The 25000-nt window shown below is 42.2% G+C and overlaps 3 protein-coding genes across 4 annotated transcripts in view; 2 read left to right on the forward strand and 1 right to left on the reverse strand.

Annotated features, from left to right (window-relative positions):
* scap (SREBF chaperone) overlaps positions 1-5692 on the forward strand; it is a 25201-nt gene extending 19509 nt beyond the window's left edge. The window contains exons 22-23 of one of the 2 annotated variants that reach the window (XM_060861420.1): positions 116-322; positions 521-1374. In XM_060861420.1, coding sequence (XP_060717403.1) covers positions 116-322; positions 521-646 — 333 coding nt within the window. In that variant the 3' untranslated portion in view covers positions 647-1374. Of the gene's footprint in view, positions 1-115; positions 323-520; positions 1375-2122 lie in introns of those variants that run through there. The other variant, XM_060861419.1, reaches the window with a different exon arrangement.
* Positions 5693-5881: 189 nt separating this feature from the next.
* ptpn23a (protein tyrosine phosphatase, non-receptor type 23, a) lies at positions 5882-17574 on the reverse strand. Its single transcript, XM_060861418.1, has 24 exons — positions 17326-17574; positions 16546-16620; positions 16342-16469; positions 15748-15824; positions 15596-15645; positions 14724-14855; positions 14550-14630; positions 14253-14384; positions 13982-14029; positions 13776-13891; positions 13599-13678; positions 13288-13402; positions 12699-12764; positions 12470-12615; positions 12061-12366; positions 11807-11961; positions 11551-11702; positions 11282-11461; positions 8469-11067; positions 8194-8378; positions 7984-8088; positions 7772-7910; positions 7479-7592; positions 5882-7346 (listed from the first exon to the last, which is right to left on the reverse strand). Exons 1-24 carry the CDS (start codon positions 17407-17409, stop codon positions 6786-6788), a joined length of 5826 nt encoding a protein of 1941 aa, XP_060717401.1. The 5' UTR covers positions 17410-17574; the 3' UTR covers positions 5882-6785.
* Positions 17575-18691: 1117 nt separating this feature from the next.
* On the forward strand, positions 18692-24934 carry LOC132840354 (basigin-like). Its single transcript, XM_060861924.1, has 7 exons — positions 18692-18786; positions 20721-21089; positions 21478-21732; positions 21871-21967; positions 23422-23476; positions 23914-24008; positions 24252-24934. Exons 1-7 carry the CDS (start codon positions 18744-18746, stop codon positions 24316-24318), a joined length of 981 nt encoding a protein of 326 aa, XP_060717907.1. The 5' UTR covers positions 18692-18743; the 3' UTR covers positions 24319-24934.
* Positions 24935-25000: the final 66 nt, after the last annotated feature.

The raw sequence follows: 25000 nt of genomic DNA on the forward strand, positions 1-25000 counted from the left end.
GTGTGTGTGTCTGTCTGTGTGTGTGTGTCTGTCTGTCTGTGTGTCTGTCTGTGTGTGTGTGTCTGTGTCTGTCTGTGTGTCTGTCTGTGTGTGTGTGTCTGTGTGTGTGTTGTAGACGATGGTGCTGGCCAGTGGGGGTCAGGATGGTGCCATCTGCTTATGGGACGTTCTCACAGGAAATCGTGTGAGCCATGTTTACGGTCACCGTGGTGATGTAACATCACTCGTCTGCACTACTTCCTGTGTGATCAGCAGCGGTTTGGACGATCTTATCTGTGTCTGGGACCGGAGCACCGGCATCAAGCTCTACTCCATACAGCAGGTCCGCAAACAAAACAACAACAAAAGCCATTTCCTGTTTTATGTCTTGGTCTATAATCAGAGTGCAGCCTATTAAGTAGTCTGTTCAGGGATTTAAGCTGATAAAGAGTTTTAAACTGAACCTGAACATTAGTGTGATGTTTGCTGATGAAGCTGCACCGCTAACAGTGATGTGTGCAGCTGTTCTGTGTGTTTACAGATCAGTTCCTGTTCACCCTCCTGCTCTTGTCCATGTTGCCGCTGCTTCGGCACGTCGCTATGCAAGAAGGTTTTAAAGCAACACAAAAAAGCCTTTAGTTGTCGATCGCTAACCCTGAAAGGCTAAACTTGCTAATAACTAATGAGAACCTGTAGAGATCCAGCTGCTGAGCTTTATTCAGATAACATCAAGCTAACAGTCTTTCTGTTTCCTGTAGAATTAAATCATTATATACCTAAAATCTGAACTCACAACCTTCTAGAATTAGATCAGTAGAACACTGGAGCAATAAAGAAATCAAATATGCATGAAGTCCTTATTACATGAAATGTAGTCGTGCCGAATCGGACGCTTTCTGGATTCTGATTGGTCAGAAGGTGTCGATTCAGTTTCTTATCTAAACGTATACAACACGCTCGCCGTAGTAGTATTTCATCCTGACGTAGGAGTCTACGGCGTGAGCTGTGTATTAGTCAGAGGTGACGTTCACCCACGTCTTCAGGACAGAGGAGTTTACACTTAAACATGTTTGACGAATTAAAGTTGTACTCGTTTTGAAGCTGCTGAGGTGTAAGAGGAATAAAACGCTAGAGTGAGTTGTTACGGAAACGGATTAGTTTAAACAGTAACTTCACTCCGTCACTGGGCATCTCACTGGGCGTGTCTCACTGGGCGTGTCTCACTGACCATCTCACTGGGCGTGTCTCACTGGGCGTGTCTCACTGACCATCTCACTGGGCGTGTCTCACTGAGCATGTCTCACTGATCACCTCACTGGGCGTGTCTCACTGATCACCTCACTGAGCGTGTCTCACTGATCACCTCACTGGGCGTGTCTCACTGATCACCTCACTGATCACCTCACTGGGCGTGTCTCACTGATCACCTCACTGGGCGTGTCTCATTGAGCATGTCTCATTGATCACATCTCACTGGGCGTGTCTCACTGGGCGTGTCTCACTGAGCATGTCTCACTGATCACCTCACTGGGCGTGTCTCACTGATCACCTCACTGGGCGTGTCTCACTGATCACCTCACTGGGCGTGTCTCATTGAGCATGTCTCACTGATCACCTCACTGGGCGTGTCTCACTGGGCGTGTCTCACTGAGCATGTCTCACTGATCACCTCACTGGGCGTGTCTCATTGATCACATCTCACTGGGCGTGTCTCACTGATCACCTCACTGGGCGTGTCTCACTGATCACCTCACTGGGCGTGTCTCACTGATCACCTCACTGGGCGTGTCTCACTGATCACCTCACTGGGCGTGTCTCATTGAGCATGTCTCATTGATCACATCTCACTGGGCGTGTCTCACTGATCACCTCACTGGGCGTGTCTCACTGATCACCTCACTGGGCGTGTCTCACTGATCACCTCACTGGGCGTGTCTCACTGATCACCTCACTGGGCGTGTCTCACTGGGCGTGTCTCACTGATCGACTACATTTGTGATAAAGAGGAAATAACATTTTTTAGCTCAATTGTTCCTTTAACCACTCTTTATTATTATTATTATTATTATTATTATTACCCATGTGAGGGTGTGAGAGTGTACACTGGAACCCCAGCTGTAACTTTCTCCTCTTTTCCCTGCAGGAAGTGGGCTGTGGCGCCAGTCTGGCTGTGATCTCAGAGAGTTTATTAGTGACTGGAGGGAACGGCTGTGTGTCCTTCTGGGACCTGAACTATGGGGATTTACTGCAGACGGTGTATCTGGGGCAGAACAGCGAGGGGCAGCATGTGCGGCAGCTGCTCGTGCTCGAAAACGCTGCCATCGTGTGTGACTTTGGCAGCGAGCTCAGCCTCGTCTATGTGCCCTCTGTACTGGAGAAGCTGGACTAAACACACACACACACATTTAGAATTGTGTGTGTGTGTGTGTGATCTGATGGACCATCGTCTCTCTGCTTGGCCTGGATCATCAGGCCGGTTTTATTTCTACTTTCTTTAACTTTCCAAATTGCTTTCTGTTTCTTTATAGAAAAACAGAATTGATGGTTTGGACAGAAAGTGTGTGTGTGTGTGCGTGCATGAGAGTGTGTGTTAATGCTCTGGGCATTTTATTTTTAAATAACTTGCGAGTAGTGAGACAAAACTAGGGCGTAAAAAGAAGTGTGTGAGTTCCTGCTGTATTATTCTCTCTAATGGAAGAGCTTTTTATATTTTTTGCTAGAAAATGACTAAAAAAAAATCACATCGCAATGCATTTTTACTCGCAGGGTGAACATCGCTGCCTGAAGGAAGAGGTGTGTGTGTGTGTGTTAGTGTGTGTGTGTTAGTGTAAGAGTCTCAGAGTGAGTGTGAAGTGTAAGATGATGTAGAAGTTTACATGGAGAATAACTGCTGATTGTGTGTGTGTGTGTGTGTGTGTGTGTACCTGTAAAGGTGGTGTGTTGATCGAGTGTTGAGGGACACGTGTCATTTTTTTTAATATTTAAAAAACAAAATTCATTATTTATTAGTGATTAATTTCTAAACGTTTGTATAAAATTGCTGAACTCTCACATTACTGTCAGGTCTTTACTGTATAAAACACTGATTCATTGAACCTTTAATTATATTCATTTGGACGGCGAGGATCTGCTTTCTTTAATTGTAAAAGTGTATTTTTCTTCCCCCGGTGTGCCGGACGGAAGAAAAAAACGAGTCCGACTACTGAACTTCTCACACATCAGAGGTTTAAACCTCAGGCATGCGATAAGATTCTGATATTATTCGAGATACGACTAAGTAGCTCCAGGAGACCGATTTCTACACCGCTAACTCACACCCCGTCAGTCGCAGATCGTTTCCTCGATCCGAACCATCCGATCGTTCCACATGTACTACGACCTGAAACTCAGAGCGAGTGAGGTTTAAGTTCACACCTACGTTCAGCTCATCGGCTTTGTTCAGCTGGGCGGAGTCTGTCGTAATAACGCTTTATAACTTCACCCTGAATGTAGCGCTGGAAACGACTTCTCTTTATGTTCTCTGTGTTTTAAAATATATATATATTTTTTTCATTTGTTGTAAAAATTCACAGCTGAGGGATGTGCTGATGATCGGTTACACGCCGCGTCATGACATAACGGTACCGATGTGACGTCTACAGAAGCTTCTCACCGCAGCCCAGGTTTGATTATAAAGCTAAAGTGCAGTCTGTTCTACACCATCAGAGCAGCTTAGACCCGTAATAACGGTGTCCTGTGATTGTGCATCGTTAAACGTTACTCTACGGTCACGTGATGCACTTCTGAGGACACACATGAGAAAGGGAGCAAGTTAGCGGTGAGAACGGACCAGAAAAACTGCGTCTGTTAAAGGAGCCGTCTGTTAGCATGATGTGCTGATCGAGATTAAAGTTTGTTACCTTCATGATTAACATCGCTGTATAACACTAACTTTTCTTTGTATCTAGTCAAGATTTAGAGCCTCTGATCGATCTGAATATGATCATTTTGTTTACAGTAAAAACGGTTAACGCTTTTGTTCCTTTATTTATTTACTCTGTTCCTAACCGAACGTCTACTCTGGAGTTAAAGCAGATAATCACAGACGACTCCAGGAGCGAGCGTCTCTATAAACACGACGTGTCAGACGAGACCTGATATCTAAATCAGTGTTTTGTTTTTTTTAAAGCCTCTAAATTTTGACCAAATTGTCATTTAACTGGTTGACGGATTTTTAGTTTCGCCGACTGCAGCATGCAGCATCACACACGTGTACGGCATAAACGCACAAAACAGGACGGATATGTTAACTTATATGAATGTAAATATTAATGTGTGTTGCTGCAGGGACAGATTTAGTGTGTGTGTGTGAGAGATTGTGTGTGAGTGAGAGAGCTTGTGTGTGTATGTGTAAGAGAGAGATTATGTGTGTGTGTGTGAGTGAGTGAGAGATTGTGTGTGAGTGAGTGTGTGTGTGTGTGAGAGTATTCACTTAGTTTCCAAAGCTGTGTAGTTTTTTGGCAGAAATGTGAACGATATTTTTGTTCATATATTTTTGTGTCTTTTAGATGAGTTTAGATGATTGTAGCACAGATCCTGGGGTTATTAAAGATCACGACGATGAGCTCTGAAGTTACACGAGACGGCGTGTAACAGCGTACGTATCAGTAAGCAGGGTCAGGCTGCGTTCACAATTAACGTAGTTGTACTTTTCTAAAATGTTTTTTTTTTTACTTTATGTTTTAAGTTTGGAAGCTTTCCTAAGACCAAAAAACAATAGTTCTAAAATCGTACGGCTTTGTCTTACGGTCGCTTTCTGGTAACCAGGAAAGATTAGAGGTTAAATGTGTGTAGTTTAATGTGTGTAAAAGCAGCCTGCAAGTTTAGTGTTCGAGCTTTAAAAATGTCACTCAATGGGTTTTATTTGAAGCAGAAAGCAGGGACCGGGCGTTAAAGTGAACGTCATCGTTACAACCACAACACTACAGTTGTTACGTTCAGCGTGTCGATCACATGTCGACTCTTTGCTTCATCGGTTCAGACCAGCTGTAGATAAATAACTGGGTCACCGACTCGTCGTTCATCTGAAACAAGTTCCAACAACAAATCAGAATATTCTGGTATCTTTTGTGTGATGCAAGACTCCAAGCTTGAGCTTAACTGAGGTACCAATAATACAAATATTGTGCTGGCTCCTTTGGTACCGCACTAGATAAATTTAATGAAGCTCTGGAAAAGTACAGAATATGATTGGGGAAACAATTACGATGTCATAAAATATTTTTGTGGGGCAGGAGGGTGGTAATCGTCCTTCAGCATACCGGTAAAGTTCTCAATCATCTGTCCGTAGACATTCCCTTAACTTTCACCATCTAAAGAACGTGAAACCTCGATGTCTGAATTTATATAAATCTGTTTGGGATTTTTCAGTGGAACTTTAGGACCGAATCCCATTAAACTCAGCGGCGTCTCGTTAAATAATCGCCGTTCTAAGCGAACGATTTTTGCCGTTCATTGAAAAAGTTGCTTAGTACTTTTTATAAATCCTTAATAGGATTACGTCAGAATAATCCCAGAAGTTTTTTAGGCCAAACTCTCAAATGCTGGAAAGTTGCACCATATAAAAAAAAAAGTAAGGAGATTTCCAGGAGGATATAAAACTAATACTTTGTTCTATTTTTTAACATAGAGAAACGATCTTTGTACTAATTTGCAAATAAAAAAGGTTTTCATAGCTTGGCTTTTCATTTGCCTGTCAGTTCTTTGAGGTGTGATGAAGCTCTTTGTCCTTGTCTTATGGATTTATTTCATCAGCTGTTAGAACCTGCACTCGAATGGGATAATAACATTTAACAATAACATGGTTGAATCTTGTGCAGTTATTCTGTTTGTTCCTAGTAAAGACGACACGGTTAAGGATCGATTTGATGATCGATTAGATTTTTAATTAAGATGTATTTACAACATTAAACAAGGCAGAACAAATCAGAACGTCAGGTTACGGTGCGCTGAATCGGAAGAAATAAGTTATAAGTTTATAACGTGTTATAAGGAAAGTGGGTACACAGCATACCAGCGTCACTTAGCCGTACATACAGTTAGCAAACCCCAAAAAAACAAAAAAAAACAAACAGCTAACAGGAAGTTAGCTTATAATCTTAGTAGAAGGCAGCTAGCGTTACTTAAATGTGATTCTGTGAACTGGTCCTTACTGGTATTTTCCAGTTGTATGCTAAAATAAAGTTAGCACTTTTTGTCAGATTAATTTTCTATCCATCATCTTGGTCCTAGTTGACAAGAAATAGGTCACGATGCAAGCGGCAAAGTAGAACGAAGGGAATCTGCGCAATAGAAATAATAACAATACAAACTCAATCGCTTGCCGGATAAACTGATGAGTTTTAATCCCATTTTAATCGCTTAATTTTTTTTTTCAGTTTGAGATTTAAGGGAACTACCACTTCATCAAATCTATTATGTTATGATTTCTGAGCCCACCCTTTCGTTTCCATGACTCGTGTATCCATGTAAAGTCATATTTGGTGTCGACGTGCCGACGTCCGTTCGGGACGACCGACTGATATTCAGAAGCGGTGTGCATGCTGGGGAACGGAGAGTTACCGACACCAGAAAGGTGCAGAACCAAGATATACACAGGGACCAACACACAGTATGTAAGTCCAAGAGGTCCAGACCATGTACATGGATTCAGGTATCTTTGCATTTACTTGCTCCAAAATAACGGATTCGACAAACAAAGGCTGTTAGCTAGCTGATACGCACTGAAATGCTAAATGGGAATACGGAACAGAGGCATAAACAGAAAGTCAGGACTTGTTGAGTGTCCAGAGGGGATCCAGGCTGCTGAGTGGGTCATCTCCGTTTGGAGGACCCTGAAGACCATGGCCTTCATGTGCCTGGAAAAAACTGTGCTTGCTGATTCGCTGTTTGCCACGGGAGCTGTTGTCTAGTGTGAAAGCTTCAGGTGTTAGCGAAGCCAGGAGGTCCAGGGATGATGGTGCTGGAGGAGCAGCTTCGGGTGCAGAATGGTTGTTAGCTACTGGCACTGCTGTGGATCCTTCGAACACGTTACCCTGGTGGCTGGGAGATGAAGGGGACTGGATCTTACCTGGAGAAGTAGGGCAGGAAATTGGGGGACTTAGTGACACAGGAAGAGCGTCACCCAGAGAAGGATCTTCGAGGTCCTGGACTAGTGCCAGCTTGGGTTCTTGTCCTCCAGCAACCGAAGGTATTAGGTCTTGATTTGGATCCTGGTCCGACTCGACACTGGGTGGACGGATGCTGAGCCTAGCAACGGTAGCCTGGATGGAGCTAATGGGCATATCGCCTCCAAGAACGAGATCCTGAGCTTCTGGCTGTGAATACTGCTATAGACACATCAAGGGTTATTATCAGTTATTTATGAGCGCTCGTTAATCCTGAAATATCTTTGTACGTATCTGCTGCTGAGTCTAAGCACATTAATGTGTACGTTTTTATAACAATAGTTTTAGATTCACCTTAACTGTGGCGCTGTTTGTGGACTTTTGGCTCGGGGTGGTAATGATGCCACGGCGCTGAAGCACTTGTTCTGCATGTTTCAGGACCGCCTCGTGGCAGAATTTTAGATGTAACTATATAAAAAAAAAGGCAAAATACCAACAGGTTTTCCACAGAAGGCTGAGATTCTTAGATTTCACACAAAATTTAGATTAACCCCAGTCTAGACACAGACGGTCAGTTATGGAACAGAATAGTAATCAAATTCAAAATAGACTTAACGTTTGTAGATGTTACACACACACACACACACCTTCTCCTGTAGCATGTTCTTCCTCTGTTGTCTCATCTTCCTCACCAGCTGAGATAAATCAGGTATACCGTTCCCAGCCTCCAGCTCTTGTAATGCAGCATACAACAGGCAGAACGCTCCGGTTCGACCAACGCCAGAGCTGAAAATTGCAAGCACTGAAGGTAAACGTGTTGAAGTTTTGAATACAGAGGGTCGTATGTTCGAAACCTCACCTGCAGTGCACCACAACAGGTGTGTGTAAAGGGCGCTGGAGAAGGTAATGTCCGTGGACTTCCTGAATGAAGCGAATGAGGTTACTTTTACTCTCTGGCAATCCACTGTTTAGAGAAACAACAGAAGAACGAAGCGACATTTTATACCGTGCTTGACTAATCCCTTTGAATAAGGATAACCATCGTTATATTAATGCGCTTGATCCTTACAGCTCAGGCCACGAGGTGTACTGTAGGTGGATAACCGTACGCTTCAAACTCTGATCTCGATACTGAAGTCCAATCATGCGCTCCACATGAGTGGCTGTAATTTTCTGGGTTGTCAGGCTGAGTGTGACCGATCCTTGAGTGACCTGCTGTCCTCTTTCGGATGGAAAGTACCGCAGGACTCTTTGCTGTAAATGAAACAAACAAAAAAAAAAATGCTTAGGACTTAAGAATTTGAGTGATCTGACATTACAAGGCTTTGAGTACGTAAGCCTTACCTTTTCAAGTTCTTGCTCGGACACCAGCATTACGATTAAAGACACTTTCTGCTCGTAGACCATGAGCCAGAAATCCGCAGCAGTTCCAGTAAGGGGTGCCTGTGTTGCTATAAGACGTGGACAATACGGTGAAAGGTCCTCTATAAAGCTGGCATTGATGTAGTCATCTTTGCCCGAGTGTAGAACAACTCGATTACAGTCATAAGGCATCACGTCCTGGTGGCGGTTTTTCATGGTGTAGCACCGGGCTATGGCAATAGAGAGCTGGCGAGAATCTTTCTCTTGCTGATCTTGTAGCTCTTTCCATCGAGCATCAAGTTCTGATAAACCTCCCTCTCCTGAGGGACGTTCCAAAGATTGGACGGTTGAACGGAATCTTTCGAGCTCTGCACAAAGCTGTGAGACCCTTTCTGGAGCCTGGTACGGATCACCTTGAATAATCTTTACTCCCTCTGATTTCTTGCGAAACTGTTCATCTTGCGGATCGGCCTTGGTGGGTAATAAGACATTGGCAGTGTCTTTGCTACCACCATGTTGGCTCTCAGGGCTTGAAGAGAGAAGATCATCTGTACTGGACTTCTGGTGCTGAAACAGTGAGTTGGATGATGGCAAAGGGCCAGATGAGGGCAGGGGTGTTGTTACAGTCTGTGGAATTGCTGCACCTGCAACAGGTGTGAGAGCAGGAGAGGGTCTCTGAGGCACAATACCTAGTGAGGAAGGCCCTGGTGATGGAGAAGGTGACAGGGCGGGCAGGACGTTGCTTGGCGTAGCCCCTGTTGCAGCTGAAGATGGTGGGATAATACCCTGAGGGAGTGACTGGAGTCCAGGTGTAACAGCTGGTCCAGAATGCTGTATTGGTCCTGGAGGAACGATCCCAGTTCCAGGGTAAGATGCTGGTGCCCCTGACGGTACCTGTGGAGGCAGAGTCTGGGGCTGCTGAGGAACTGTGGACTGGTGGGGAACTATAGGAATACCACCAGGATAACCCACATGTGTAGAGTGAGGAGGGAGATGGAGTTGAGGCAAGCTCATAGGTTGCTGGGTAATCTGCGAGGGCACTGAAGGATGAGGACCAGGAGGGAGTTGTGAAGGAATCTTGACATGGGGCTGTGAGTGGAGAACATTGGTGTGCACTGGGAATTGTGCTGGTAGAGAGGCTGGAGGTAACTGAGATTGGACAGGGACTGGAACCCTTGGTGTGATTGCTGGAAATACTGGCTGATAAGGAGGGAGAATTTGTTGATGGGAGGGGTGAGGTAATGGTTGGGTACCACCGTGCACTGGTGGACGAGAAGGATGAGGTAAAGACTGGGAAACGGCAGGGACTGGTGGATGAGAAGAATGCAAACCTGGTTGGGAAACTGCAGGCATTTGCAGGTGAGTAGGAGGAGACATTTGGGAGGAAGGTGGAAGCATTTGTGGCTGAGAGAGTGGAGGTATTTGTTGAGCAGGTGGTACCTGATGTGAGGAAAGGGCTGTTTGTGAAAGAGGAATAGGGTGTACTTGCTGATTGAGTGGGGGCATATAGGGCTGGGAACAAGGGGGCATTTGTTTTACATTTGGTAAATGTGACATAGAAACTTGAGGCACTGGCTGGGAGGTTGGAGGAATTTGTGGTTGCATGGAATGTTGGGGCAGCTGATTTGGAGCGATGGCATTCACAGGTTGACAACCAGGAACAAATGAAATGGGAGGATACACCTGCTGGGGCAGTGCCGATGGTGTAGAGTGAATATTAAATGGCTGTTGCTGAGTAATCGGTGTTCCAGGTGGTCTTTGATGCACTATGTGGTGGAGATAGTGGGGCTGTGTTTGTTGTTGGAGTCGAGGTCCAGTTACAGGTATATGGTGCCGAGCTGGCACTGTTTGGAACAATGGCTGCGGTTGGCCTTGAACGCGACTTTGGGGAAATGGTTGAGGGGGCTGTGACTGTGGTTGAGGAGCTTGTACTCCCTGAGTTGGCTGGCTCACAGGAACACCAGGGTGCTGCAAATACTGAGGCTGAGAACCCACTGCAGAGGGGGGATTATACACTGCAGGAGTGGGCATAGGGTGTCCAGGGGTAACGGGCATAGCTGGCTGTCCTGGTGCTGGAGTGTAGCTGGGAATTGGTGTTTGCACACTGTCCACAGTGGTGGTGGAGGTGCGAATCGGAGTTGGCGTGCCCGATACAGCAGGCCGGGTTTGTAAAGATGGAGGGCAATAACCAGGCACTGAAGAAAGCTGAGAAATTTGAGGAATCTGATGATGCTGGGGCATGGAGCCTGGTGGTAGACCGTGGTTGAATCCCTGGGTTGGGGGAAGCGTTGTAAAACGAGAGATTTGTGCTAGAAGTTCAGGAGGTGGTAGGTTTGGAGGAAATCGTGGAGGTGCATACAGAGCAGCTGCCCCATGACGAAAAGCATCTGGTATCATGGGCAGAGCAAATTCAGGAGGCAAACTACGAAGATCTTCTGGTAAGTCTCCACCTAAGGCTAAAATGGCAGCATTCAGCTTGGCTATTTCAGGGTCCTCTATGCCAGAGGAATCCATATCTAGGGCTTTCTTCTGGGCTGGCTTTGGGGCTGTGGGCCTTTGAGGAACCTTTTTTTGGATCTCTCTGTTGCAAGAAGTTAGAAAACAAAAGATTACTAAGTGTGTAATGTTATTTTAAACTGACTAATATCACACAACAGGAACAAATGACGACAATAAGCCTGGCTCTTTCTAAATAAGGCTGGTGCTGGGAGATAAATGAAGGGAAAAAGACAAAGAGAAGGTCAACGTGAAGAGATCATTTACAGTTCAACATAATACACTGCTCTTACTCTTACTTTTCTAAAATGCCTTTTCTCTCTTCTTCCCTGGTCTTGCAGATGGTCTTAACCCTTTCTAAGAGGCGGGAAGCCTTAGTCTCCAAGTCTTCATAAAACTCTTTTCCCTCCTGTGATTTCTTCATCAGGTCTTCATAGGCTTCATAAGAAGCAACAAGCATTTGCACTGTACTGTTCCATCTGCAGAATAAACGTGAAACACGAGTATAACGCCAGAATTTCTACAGAAGTTCATTTAGCTCAAAAACCTTGTCCCTCTTAACCCTTACTTTTGCTCCGTCTCGGCCAGGCTCTTGCGTACCGCTGCATACTGGACGTTCGCGTCGGTCAGTGCTTTGAGGATGTTCTCTTGAGCAGATAGATTCTGATCGATGTACACCTTTACCTGTTCGTACTTCTTCAACTGCTCCTCGAATAACCTCTGAGAAAGACGAAACTACTAATTAAAATATATCTTGTACACCAGGCTTAAGAATGACATCACCACATCAGTCTGGGAATCAAAACAGATTCTAATTCTAGTACTTTCATGTCTGCCCGCTCGGTGGTTACTAATGCAGCAGTGATGTCATCTTGCTGGATCAATTCCCTCAGCTGCTTCTCGAGAGAACTGCGCTGGTCTTTCATTTCCTGTACTTTACCCAGAATCCTTTTCAAGCATTGGAGGCCTGCTACTTCATCTGGGGGAAGAAAAAAATCGCCGCAAATGAATGTTTTTCACTTGGTGACATTTTGTACAGATCGCCCTTTCAGGGTCAGATATATCTACAAGCACGTACCTTCAGAAAGCTGTGGTCTAGGAAGGGCCTCTCTCAAAGTGTCCAGTGGTCCACCCAGGAGTCGCAGGTTGCTAATGTGCAGATTCATGGCCCGGTGAAGCTCTGTGTTGGTGAAGCTTGCTTTTTCATGAGCCTCTAGGTATTTCTCGAGGTCCCGACGGAGCTCAGCGATGGCGGCAGGTTGGGCTGGGACGCTCTGTTTCCCTGCTACCTCCTCCAGCTTCTGGTCACCGGCCTCGTCGTCGTCTAACACAGAGCGGATCTCCCTAAGCGAGGCCTCCACATCCGTGAACACGCCTGATAATACTGAGATAAACGGAGATACAAATGAGCACAGTCTATGTGGAGAACACTGATCTGACACTTCACTTGTACGGAGTTATCCCTGACCCAACAGGAACACACTAACCCTGCATGGACTGTATTAGACTCTTCACCGTGTCTGGTCTCACGCTCAGAGCCGCACACTTCTCCATGAGGACAGAAGGAATGCTGTTGTACATGTCCATGTTGTCCACAGAGTCTGGGTCCAGATTTAAAGAGTCCATAAACTGTCTGAAGAAACAAGACTATTTATCTTGGCATGTTTTAAAAACAACACACACCAGAGACCTCGCGATCGGACGTGTGTTACTCACTCTAAAGTCTCGTTCTTGCTGTCTATTTTTGCCATGACATCTCGTAGCAGCTTGGCTTTTTCTTCACTGTGGATGAAAATAGGATAATATAATAATACCTCAACGACGTTGTCGGAACAAGTATGAGCTGTTGACGGAGTTGTCGAAAGTTATTCATGTTGGAGGTTTCATTCATTCATCTTCTACCGCTTATCCGAACTACCTCGGGTCACGGGGAGCCTGTGCCTATCTCAGGCGTCATCGGGCATCAAGGCAGGATACACCCTGGACGGAGTGCCAACTCATCGCAGGGCACACACACACACTCTCATTCACTCGTGCAATCACACACTACGGACAATTTTCCAGAGATGCCAATCAACCTACCATGCATGTCTTTGGACCGGGGGAGGAAACCGGAGTACCCGGAGGAAACCCCCGAGGCATGGGGAGAACATGCAAACTCCACACACACAAGGAGGAGGCGGGAATCGAACCCCCAACCCTGGAGGTGTGAGGAGAACGTGCTAACCACTAAGCCACCGTGCCCATAAGTTATTCATGTTGGCGGTTTCATTATTAGCAAAACGAAATGTTTAGCAAAGGCAACCTGTAGAGGGACGAGGCCTCGTGAGCAGCCATAGGCACCAGCTTGGAGAAAATATCCGGTCCTGTCACGCTGGGGTCTGTTGGATTCACAGGTAAGGCTTTGACCAGCGGTGCACCTGACGATAAAGGTACGAATACGTTTTAAGTCATTTAGTTTGTTTAAACATAAAACACTTTTAAAATAGAACTGATTTATTTTTTTTTTTAGTGATATTTAACATTTTAAAAAAAAGTCCAAAGAACGTTTAATAATAACTTATAACTCTTATTATACTCTGACTGAAACAGCTGCACTGTCGCTGTAACTCGTACCTTTGACCGAAGGCAGCGTCTCCAGAGACGGCACAGCCTCGTGGTAAATGAAGTCGTTATCCTTCTTAGCAGAGTTAAATCTTAAACGTAAAGGAGAAAAAAAAGCAACGAGCGTCTTTTTAAACCGTAAGCGTTGCGGTATTTAGAGAGAGACTACGTGATCGTTTGGTTACTGACTTCCCCCCGATGACATCCATGGTGAATCGCAAGGCTTCTTGAACACTGTCCGGTTGGCCTTTAGCCAACTTTATCGCTTCGTTCAGTTTGTCTAGTGAACTTTGTAGATAAGCGAGCTGTGGAGGAACAAGAACAAAACGTACCTAATACACCCGCCGAGTCCCACTGAATTTAGATGAGTTTAAAGATAAAAGTAAGATGTTTACCCTTTCTCCATATTTTTGCTGCTCTTCAGCTTGCTTTCCCATATGGAGCTGTGGACAGATAGGACCAGTAAAACCCACATCTAAAATATTCTTATATAAACATTCATATCTCTCCCTCAAACTCTGTCTCCATGAGCTCCAAACTAATTTTCATAGTAATCCGGTTTATTAAAAAAAAAAAAAAGGCCACATGTGAGTTAAATTTTGAAGACTTGTCTATTTTTGGCGCACGATACGAAGCCGTTTAAAAGTTTTTCATCGAGAAACTTACATGAGCGACAGAAGCAAAGTAGTAAATCTTCATCTGCACAAGTTTCTTCCAGTCTTTCTGGATCTTTCCAAGCATGGAGGCGGTGTCAGAATTCTCCAAGGCACGGCAAGCCTCTTTATAATAGTCTACTACCTGAAGGCAACAGCGAGGAAACGAATTAGGACATGTTTGGTTACAGAGGCAGCGTGACGCGTGCACGTGGTCTTTAACGGGATTCCGTGTAACGGTCTAAAAGGTTTTCTGCCATTAAATGTATTTATGTATGTAGTGAAAAAACGTATACACACTGGATTATACCTGAGCGCTTATCCGTGCAACAAGGAAACTCTTTCTGTTGTCCAGCATGGACTTCTCCAGCAAACACTCCTGAGCCTGACCCTGCAAACACAATCTGATTTTATACACTACCACGTGTGTGTGTGTGTGTGTGTGTGTGTGTGTGTGTGTGTGTGAACAGGCAGGAGTGTGTACCAGCATGAGATTGATGTTGAGATTAAGGATCTGGTGACTCATGTCCACACTGTAGTTATGACTGAAGTGATCTCGCAGGTAGGCGAAGGCTCCAGCTGAGCACTGGAAATGTGTGCACGACACCTTCATCCCCTGACGAGAGGAAGAGGAAAATAAAGGTGAGGAAAGAGACGCGAGACATGAGCTTCTGATAACCAACAAGAAGCAGTTTGTGTGTGTGTGTGTGTGTGTGTGTGTGTGAGAGAGACAACACATAGGATTACAACATACAGATTTGTTAGTCAGCACTCTTTTTTTTTTTTTTTTTTTTTTAAAGAGTTTGATGATACTTTTACATTTCACCAAAACAGACTAACCACCAAGCACACAGACTAGATTAGATAAACATTATGGTCGCCTCAGTGAAATGTTTCTTCGAGCAGCAACATGAACAATAAGACAAACATCACACACACACACACACACACCGGTATCATCCTCCGAGTTAAAGCGACCGTTTCACAGCCTTAAAGCCTGCAAAGCCACACTGCTGCTTATTAAAACTGCACAACCTTGTTATTAGTACACAAACTCCACAGTTATAACACAAGCGCATACTTATTAAACCGAGCAATAATCAGCTGAGAATACAAATATACAGATGGGAGTCATTTTCAGCTTCTGTTCTGGCAAAATAAAAACCAGGAGATGATCAAACTTGCTAAAAAGGAGGAAACTTTTCATTTTAGCCCATTTGAAGGTGAATTCTTGATAATATTAGTAAGATTGCATGTAAAAGAATTAAAAAAAAAGTAGAAACAGGAAGTCACACGACGATGTGAGATGCTGGGGATTGATCTGAGCGATCTGTCACCTGTCAATAAAACACTTGCCTCCTCTGATACTCGGTTGTCCATCGCTCCCAGCATGGAGTGTAGTGCTCCTGCACAAGCAAAAACACAAATATGCCTGGAATCAGGAAACACAAGCACTTAACACACACACAATGGAGTCTGTGTGATCCGGTCACAGTGCAGATGCTCACCCAAGTTGTACAAGATGCACGCTTGTTCGTAGCTGATGTCGTCATGCGTGACTGTCTTCCCTGAGAAGATCTCCGTCCTATCAGAGGAAGGGGAAAGAAAAATAAACTGAAACTTTAACTATCACTACAGACAATAAGCACAACAACAATTCCTGGGTTGTGATCAGTCAGAAGGTGTGGATTACGTTTCTATAACAGCTTTAATCTTTGTAATCGTTGGAGTTCAAGCCGTTTTGAGCTATAAATCTATTGCTAATAAAAAATATATAGTCTTAAATATCTGAAATACTGAGTTTGAATATCTAAAAATGGAAGACGTTGATACCAAAAACATAAGTTTTAAAGATTCAGCACAAGAAGCATGATATCCAGCTGTGAGTATTGTTGTGCGTTATAATTGATCACAATATCATATCACCTAGCCCTGGATTGTTGAGGTCTATTCTGAATGGAAAAGCAGAAGGGAGGGAAAACCTTGGATTTTATTTATAATCAAAATGAACCCCTTTAGGGAACTGATTAAGCAGAGCTGCATGTCAACACTTGCATGATAGTGCATTAATTTGACAGAAGTCACAAGTTGGGAAATCTGACCAGGACACCGGGACAGCAGCTTCCTGCCCCGGACCCAAAGGCACACGGCTCTGCAGGTAGTGCAGTTGCCCAAAGTATTTGCGTAGCGTACTGCAGCCCTCGAAGTCCCGGGTCACGTTCACAGCACTCTAAAGGAAGTAAACCGATTGTTAGATAACAAGTCCTGGAAACAATCTGCTGAGATCTTTTACATCGTTCACTCACCTGCCGTAACTGTTCCAGCTTCTTCAGCGACTCGTTGTAGTTGTCTGGATCCTCACCGTAATTCTTCAGTATGAACTAACAGAGCAAGAGGAAGAACACACACACACACACACACATTCATACACACACACACAAACATATATACACACACATTTTATATACATAAAAATAACCTACACTTTTGATTAACACAATTCGATCAAATTAAAATCTAGAAAAAATTATTTTGTGATTATGTAACTATTATTACATCACATTTATATATTATAAATATACATTAGTGACAAAACTGGTTCTGCTTTTAAAACCTATAGAAAAAAAATACTTGCTAAAACGTCAGCTAGACATTTTAGTGATAAAGTTTTAATCATCTGTCATTTCTTATTTTAAAGTATTTAGAATAAAGAGATGTGTACGCCCATGCTACAGCATTAGCCGTGCACATACACACACGTTCTATTTTTCCTAACCGTATTACGTCAAATCCCGCCTACTCTACGGTGATTGGCTCATAAAATCGTGCTATTATGCGCTGTCATTGGCTACTACTGCAGTCGCACGGGCTCCACAAGTAGACATTATCCAATCACAATGCAAGATGCGGTATGCGGGTGGGGAAAAAACACAACACAATAATGGTTAGCTAAAAAAGCTATTCAGGTAGCGTGATATGTTCGGCCACCTATTAGCGTCTCCGCCCAAAATAACACGAATAGTGTTAATTAGAGACACGTTAAGATATAATTCGGGTTTTTATCGTAATGTTTGACTGTTTCTCACCTGTTTAACAGTCGAACTAAACTGGAAATCTCCAGCTTCCTTTAAATCCAACCAAATCATCGGCATTCGCGGCACCGCCTCCATCTTCAGCTCAGCCGACGAACCTGACGTGCAAAACAATATTTACACGCGGTCTGATCTAAAACAAAGTGTAAATCCTCTTGTATTAATCCGTGTTTTCTAATCTAAACCACTGTGTCATGTCCCAAGGAAACTGCTGATGTTTCGGATATGACGTAACTGTGTAGGCAGATTGGAATTATGGGTAATGTAGTTGTTACCCACTAGGAATAAATGGTCGCAGGAGCTTCCGCCATATTGGAATAAAAATGAACCCACATCCGGTTATACACCTGTTCATGGCTGTGTGTAAATAAAGCAATAAAAGTAATAGATATTATAATAAGATCGTGGCCAATTACACCATTAACCTTATAAAAATAAACAAATGCCAGAATTGATGAATATATATGTATAAATATATATGTTTAAATGTCCTGCTGCTATCCTGAGAACTCAGTTAGCATGTTAGCTATTAGATAGTTAACTGTCTCTCAGGATGAATAATGTTTAATATAACATCACTGAAACACTACACACTAGTTTGTATTTAAATGCTTTCATTTAATCATTTACAATGAATTACTTTTTGTACAAAAATTGAATCAAAGTTTAAATATAGTATTGCATTACATTGCATAAAAGCATTAGCTGTTCTTTGTTAGGTTAGCTTGACGATAGAAATGACTTAATATTTTTTATATAATTCCCATATTTCTTTATAGCTAAATAATAAAACGTGTGTGTGTGTTTGGGTGTGTGTGTTAGGGTGTTTGTGTGTGTATGCATGTGTGTTTGTGTGTGTGTGTGTTTGTGTGTGTGTGTGTGTGTTTGCGTGTGTTTGTGAGTGTTTGTGTGCGCGTGTGTGTGTTTGTGTATGTGTGTGTTTGTGTGCACATGTGTGTATGTGTGTGTGTATGTGTGTGTCTGTCTGTGTGTGTTTGTGTATGTGTGTGTTTCTGGGTGTGTGTGTATGTAATGGAGCAGGGCTATTTAATTTGGTACTTTAGTAGATCAGTACATTTTTTGTTGCACAACTTCTGTAAATGTCCTATAAATGAGCTGGTGCTGTAACTGTCCTATATTGTATTAGAGCCAAACACATTCATATTATTATTCATATAAAGCTGTGATGTTCAGCTGCACAACTGTCAGAGGTGCTGTAATGATTCACTACCTTCTGATCAATCTCCTCCCACAGTCACAGTTTGTTAACATGCTGGTACACACTGATGAAACTTCTTCTTTTTGCGTATTTTCTCAGGAAACACATTTTACTTCTCATTTATTATTTCCACCTCAGTGAGCTAAGTGTACAGGTAGACACAAAGCTGCTCACAGTTTCACCAACAGCAGGGATGAAGATGCTGCTCCTGGTTCCGATTCTACTCACGCTGTCCGGTATGAAACTTCACCTCCAATCGCTCAGTGTCTTACTCACATTAATTCAGTGTTTTGTGTTTGTCCTGGTTTGCTGATTCATGCTGCAGTGTGTACTGGATTATATACAGGCATAAATATAGTTCATATTCATTTTTGCCTGTTCAAAGTCTGCTATTGATGTAAATTTATGTAAATTTGATATTCATTCATTCATTCATCTTCTACCGCTTATCCGAATAAATTTGATATTAATTGTTTTTAACATTTAAATATATCATTAGTAAATTTTTAAATGCTAATAATACCAGACTGCTGTTGTAATTCTTTAACACACTGATGAATAAGAACTTAAACCAGATGTAATCGAATGATCTGTTTTTATCTCACTTCTGTCTTGTTATGAGGAACTTACTGCTGTATTTTGTATAGATTTTGAATTGGCTTACTATTTACTCCTATGATTTGGGGGACCAGGTATTTTTTTTCAACAATTCTAAATCATAAACTAATGTTGGTAAAAGACTGATTGATTAATATATAATATATATTAATTATCTTTTTTATTCTGTTTATTCTGCTTTCACTGTATGCGGCCGTTCACTCATCCTGTAATTGTGATGTTTAAGCCCACCGTATGTTTATAACAGCTCATTAAACACCAAGTCAGACTTTAAGTTCACTGGAGACGACAAATCAGACTGTACTTTATTAATCCACAATGTACAGTTCAGTTATTCTGGAGTTTACAGATTCAGATTTATTACTAATGTGATCAGATGCACAGGTTAGCCTGGAGTCACTCTAGCTACAGATATGTTTTTACAAAAAGGGAATAGTGTTAAAGGAAAATAATCACTGACCTGGTGGTGTGATGTAGCCTGAAATAGCCTGATTATTTTCCTATAACAGTAAAATCTTAAAGTGTTTTAAGTGCTCGGTTCTCCTTTGTTCCTGTTCACACCAGCTAATCCGGGGTTCTGTTTCTTGGTTTGCTGTTTTTTTGGGCCAGTGTCAGTCGTCTTCATGCTGCACTGGTTACAAGCTCACTTTCTCACTCAGAAAATCCTTGTAATCCTTTTCTGGGTAATTTGTATATTTTAGAAGTATGTTTTCTTAAGTTATCTATTATACCTCCATACCCAGTACAGAGTTTTTTGGCCTGAACTTATTATTTATTTCCTATTTTCCTATTTCTATTCATCCTTCTTCTCTGCTCTGTGCTTGGGTTCTATCTCATGAGTATTATGTAGCTCTGGCTCACTCGTATTGCACAGGTCTCCCTATTCCTGACAACTGAGATAAAATCCAGCATTGAGATTTTAGTTACCGTTACTGCCAATGCATCCAGGTTAATATTTATATAGAAATGCCCCATTTATCTGATTGTTGCATGTAGTAGAACTAACTGTGGAAAGATAGTTCATGTTCTTACTCAAGTTATAGCAGTATACCTTAAATCTTATAGTGTCTCCATACATAAAACACCACCTGTGTTAATAAGGGCCTTAAATGTATCATGTGCAGCTGCACTATGGTCAGATCTGCTGTTTTAGAGAATTAACCAACACCCTCTGACCAATCAGGATGCAGAATTCAGCAGTGCTGAAATGACATAAAACATGTATTAGTTAAAAAAAATATGAAACAAATATAATTAAGCAAAATCAGACTTTTAAGATTCTACCTTATCATCACCCTCTCAGTCCTGAGTCACTGACGTGGAGTCTTTCCTGCACTTCACCTGCACTTGGTTTCCGTTGAGACGTCAGGATCTGAAACCTTCAGTGTGTTCATCTGCTCATAACTTTCATTCTTCTTTCTGTGTTTCTGTGTCTCTGTGTTGGAATATATGAAGAAATATCTAAGTTATTGTAGGATCTGTTCATGCTTCATCTTCAGTGTAGATCTTGAAAGAGTTTCTTTTGTAACTTTTGTACACACTTATTTTTCAGGTGTTCTTACTCAGGACAGTGACTGGGATGTGAAATATCCTGATAAACCGATCTGTGCTGTGAGAGGATTCAGTGTCTCCATTCCATGTTATTATTCTTATCCACCACAAGGTTACCAGGTGAAACAAAAGCTTTGGTGCTCGATGAACTCAAACACAGACAAGTGTATAAATCCACCCCATGTTTACGACAGTTCATTAAACACCAATCACTCAGACTTTGAGTTCACTGGAAACGACACATCAGACTGTACTTTATTAATCCACAATGTACAGTTCAGTTATTCTGGAGTTTACAAATTCAGATTTATTACTGATGTGACCGGTGGTAAATGGACAGGTGAACCTGGAGCGACTCTACAAGTTGCAGGTAAATGCTGTGGTTAAAAAAATCTTTATGCGCATAATGAAATTTCCTTAAGTTTTCCCTGAGAAGGTCCTTTTTATATCAATGATTTGAGCTGCTAATAAATTCAAAAGTAACGACAGAACATGTCAGGGCATGACCTGGTGGTGTGATGCAGCCTGATGTGATTTTCTCATAAAAGCACAAGTGAATCAATATAAACCTGTGACAAGTGAAAAGTCATCAGATTAACATTTTGACCAATCACATATGTGGTAAAAGACCTTATATAGAAAACAGGGATTATTAAAAAAGGATAGAATCTTTTGGAAGAACAATTTAACAAAATATTATATTAAAATGTTGATAAGCTGAGTCACTGACGTTGCGTCTTTCCTGCTCTCTGAAAAAGATTTAAAGGTGTCACTAATCAGACTCAGTGGAAACGGAACCCTTAAACAAGGAGACTCCTTAAATCTGACGTGTGATGTGAACTGCACACACACTTCCTCACAGTTTGTGTGGTCTAAGAACAACCAGCGTTTAAATACATCAGGACCCGTTCTTCACTTTCCTGCTCTAACCGTGAGGGATTCTGGGGATTACACCTGCACTTGGGAAACCGGTGAGACGTCAGGATCTGAAACCATCAGCCTTCAGGTGGAGGGTGAGTCCATCTGCTCACAACATTCCTGAAGATTTAATATCAGACTGGACATAATGATTACTGAAGGAAAGGAAGAAGTCAGCTTGACATTACACTCCTTTAGCAAGTGACTTGTTTTTCTTGTTTTCTTTTCTACAGGTGAAAATCCTGACCAGTGGCCAGTTGTTGCTGTGGTGACAGCTGCAGTGCTTTTCATCATCTTGGTCATCTTAGGAGCTGTGATTTACAACAGGAGGTAAATCTTTCCATACAAACAGGACGAGACACAGAGGCTCGTAAGGTTCAGAAATGCAACACTTTTTATAACCTTCTGGTGGTCCAGTGGTAGGATCCTGTGCTCTCGTTGATGTGGCCTGGGCTTGATTAGACTGGGCAGGGAGCAAATTCCACGACTGAAACTTTAACTCTCAGTGCCAATCCCAAGCCAGGATAAAATGGGAGGATTAAATCAGGAAGGGCATCTGGTGTAAAATATCCAGACCAGACGATCCACTGTGGCGACTATGAAAAGGGAACAGTTGAAAGATTAACAACAGCATGCCTTCATGGAAGGATACAGTCATCCTGAGGAGATTAGCAGGATGTCTGATGTCATAGAGCAAAGTATTATTCATGCACTGATTGAACAGGAAGAGTGAGTAAAGCCCAGAGAGTCAAGCCCTCACAGCCATATTGTATTGGAAGAAATTCTAAAAAGTCTAAAATTACTGCTAAAATCTCTACATTCTTCATCTCCTGTGTACATCATGAAAGATATAAATCCAGGAGTCTGGATCTACTTGCTTTATGTCCTTACCAATCATAGCAGATCTTCTTGTAGACCTGGTATCAGTTGTCAGTCAAACAGTGAGGTGAGATCGGGTTGAATGTCTGTGAAGAACAAACCGTCCTTTTATGAGGACCTGCTGCATCTTTTACTTCTCTTGCAAACTTTTTAGGTTGGAATTTTTTGCTTTGGGTTTGGAGACATATTCTGTTCTCTGCTGATGGAGCAAAAAGAGGCAAATATCGGATTGTGTACGTTGTAATTGTGAGTAAATAACAGCTTACACTAACATTAATAAGGTTCCAGTGTGATATTTGACAAACCCCCTGAATCTGCCACGATGTGCTTCGAGCTGAGGTAGTAGCCTCTGATATTTATGTAACCAGACGGACGACGGAAAGGTTCGGAGTCAGGTGTTAATTTGAGAATGATGATGTTGAGAAGGACTATTTTAAAGTTCTGGACAAGTCACATTGATAAGCTGTTTAACTATTAAAACATTACTGTAACAATATGACTTTCTTTACACATCAGTTGCATAATAATCGATTTATGACTGTTGCGTGAATTCATTTCAAATTGAAAAATCTGAATTACCTGTACAACAAACAAATGCCCTAATGAAAGCTTGGGGCATCCACTGTGTTGTGGTATTGGGGCAAAAAGGTAAATCCTGTTAATCAGGTCAAAAGCATTGGACAGATGAAATCTTTGCTCTGAACTGAGGATCTAATGAGATCAGTGTTTGTCAGTTATGCTGAAGATGGAAATATTGTTGCGGTCATCATTAGTTTCTAAATAATTGAGTGATTAACTGTGCTGGTGGTTTCTAGTCTTCTTCTCTGAAGTTTATCTCATGCACTGATGTCACAGTGAATGCTGACGATGATTCTAACTCAGTGACATTTCTCTGATTCTGCCAGGAGGAAGGACGACCCTTTAGAGGACAAGACCGAGAAAGCTGGAGCACAAACACAGGTATGACATCGTTAATAGGTGACGTTTAGTTCTGCACAGCAGAGACTGCAGTCCATTCAAACCATCACTAATGGATCTTTCCTACTCCTTATTCTGAACCTTCAGGGGTTGAAAATGACCATTTTGTTCTAAAGCCATATCAGATGTTTTTCTGCCACACAACCAGACAGTTATATGAACAAGAACGAGAACAGTGCGAATGAGGTGGATGTGAGCAAAAGAACAATAACATTAATATTTTATGTTTTTGCTTTATTTATGTTGCGCATCTTTCAAGACTGAAAGTTTGAGGTCACTTCCCAGAACCGACTTTACTGATCTTTAAATCAAATACAAAACTTTATTTTTGTTCTTCTTCAATATTTCATTTCACAATACCGAGATAAAAGTATTTATATTCTGATATTCTGGTCAAATTGTAATTTGATTCACTGCAGGTAAAGCAGCTTCCTCAGTCTAATGAAGAAGTGTCACAGCAGGAGGAAGTGACTTATGCGACTGTGTCTATCAAAGACAACAATCTGAACAAAGGGTAAGAACTAATGCTATGTATGAGTTCAGGTGAACTGTTTGCTAGCTGACATTTTACTGACATAAATAAAATAGACAGATGATTTAAGACTGAGTATTGACAGAACTTGCTCATTTAACCTGTAGCTCAGTTCTCTGTCAGTTTCTAATAATTATAATATAAAAATAGGCTGAAACTCCTTCACAGAATGTTTGTAAGCTGTCTGTCTTTATTTAAACACTATGCGTTTGTTTGTGATTGCAGGCATGTCCACACTGAGAAGCAGAAAGAAGACATTTCCGTTATCTACAGTTCTGTGAAAATAAAATGATCAAGACAAAATTAAAATGATAAAATTGAAGATCGATGATCTTGAGATGTTTATGATCCTCAGACAGTATACAAGTGCTTAAAAACAACTTGGCAACTCTAGATGCTTTATAGAACTAGAAGCTCGCACACTGAGGAGAATGCACACTGAGGAGCTCCACCTGCTGGTGAAGAGGAGCTATTACACACACTCCTGCTGCCCATGTGACGTGATCCCTGACACACGTCTTCTGCTTGATTAGTCCTACTTGTGCTACTCCTGCTTTCTTTTCCTTAGAGGTTTCGACTCGCCTTCCGTCTGCATCTCGTCTGGATGCCACAGGTTTGAATTTCCTAAGACCTGCTGCGTATTTATAAAGATTACATGGTGCTGCTGATGAACTGCTGGAACACAATACTGTGTGCATTTTCTCTGTGATCCTGTTACAAGTGTAGAGGATCTGTTTGCTCTGTAGTTCTGGTTCCTCTCCAGGTTCCTGCTTCATGATGTTTTTATTTCTCTGTCACCTCTGGATGGTAAAAGTGCTGCACGATAAATGTAACTGATTTAAGTTTTAAAATTGAATTAAAAAATTGTATTCACTTGTTTTTAATGTTGCAGATGATGATGTATAGAATGTTTGTTCGGAGCTGTGATACTGTATCGCATTCGAATTTTATATTTTTTTTAAACCATTAAACAA

This window comes from Tachysurus vachellii, chromosome 25, assembly GCF_030014155.1.
Source record: "Tachysurus vachellii isolate PV-2020 chromosome 25, HZAU_Pvac_v1, whole genome shotgun sequence".
Lineage (NCBI taxonomy): Eukaryota > Metazoa > Chordata > Actinopteri > Siluriformes > Bagridae > Tachysurus > Tachysurus vachellii.

Coding starts and splice junctions, on each gene's coding strand:
- ptpn23a (XM_060861418.1), bottom strand. CDS start 17,409: ATGGAGGCGGTGCCGCGAATGCCGATGATTTGGTTGGATTTAAAGGAA. Junction 13,679..13,775: donor ATGGATGTCATCGGGGGGAA/GTCAGTAACCAA, acceptor TTTACGTTTAAG/ATTTAACTCTGCTAAGAAGG. Junction 12,616..12,698: donor AGCAAGAACGAGACTTTAGA/GTGAGTAACACA, acceptor TTGTTTCTTCAG/ACAGTTTATGGACTCTTTAA.
- LOC132840354 (XM_060861924.1), top strand. CDS start 18,744: ATGAAGATGCTGCTCCTGGTTCCGATTCTACTCACGCTGTCCG. Junction 21,090..21,477: donor AGCGACTCTACAAGTTGCAG/GTAAATGCTGTG, acceptor TCTCTGAAAAAG/ATTTAAAGGTGTCACTAATC. Junction 21,968..23,421: donor GCTGTGATTTACAACAGGAG/GTAAATCTTTCC, acceptor TGATTCTGCCAG/GAGGAAGGACGACCCTTTAG.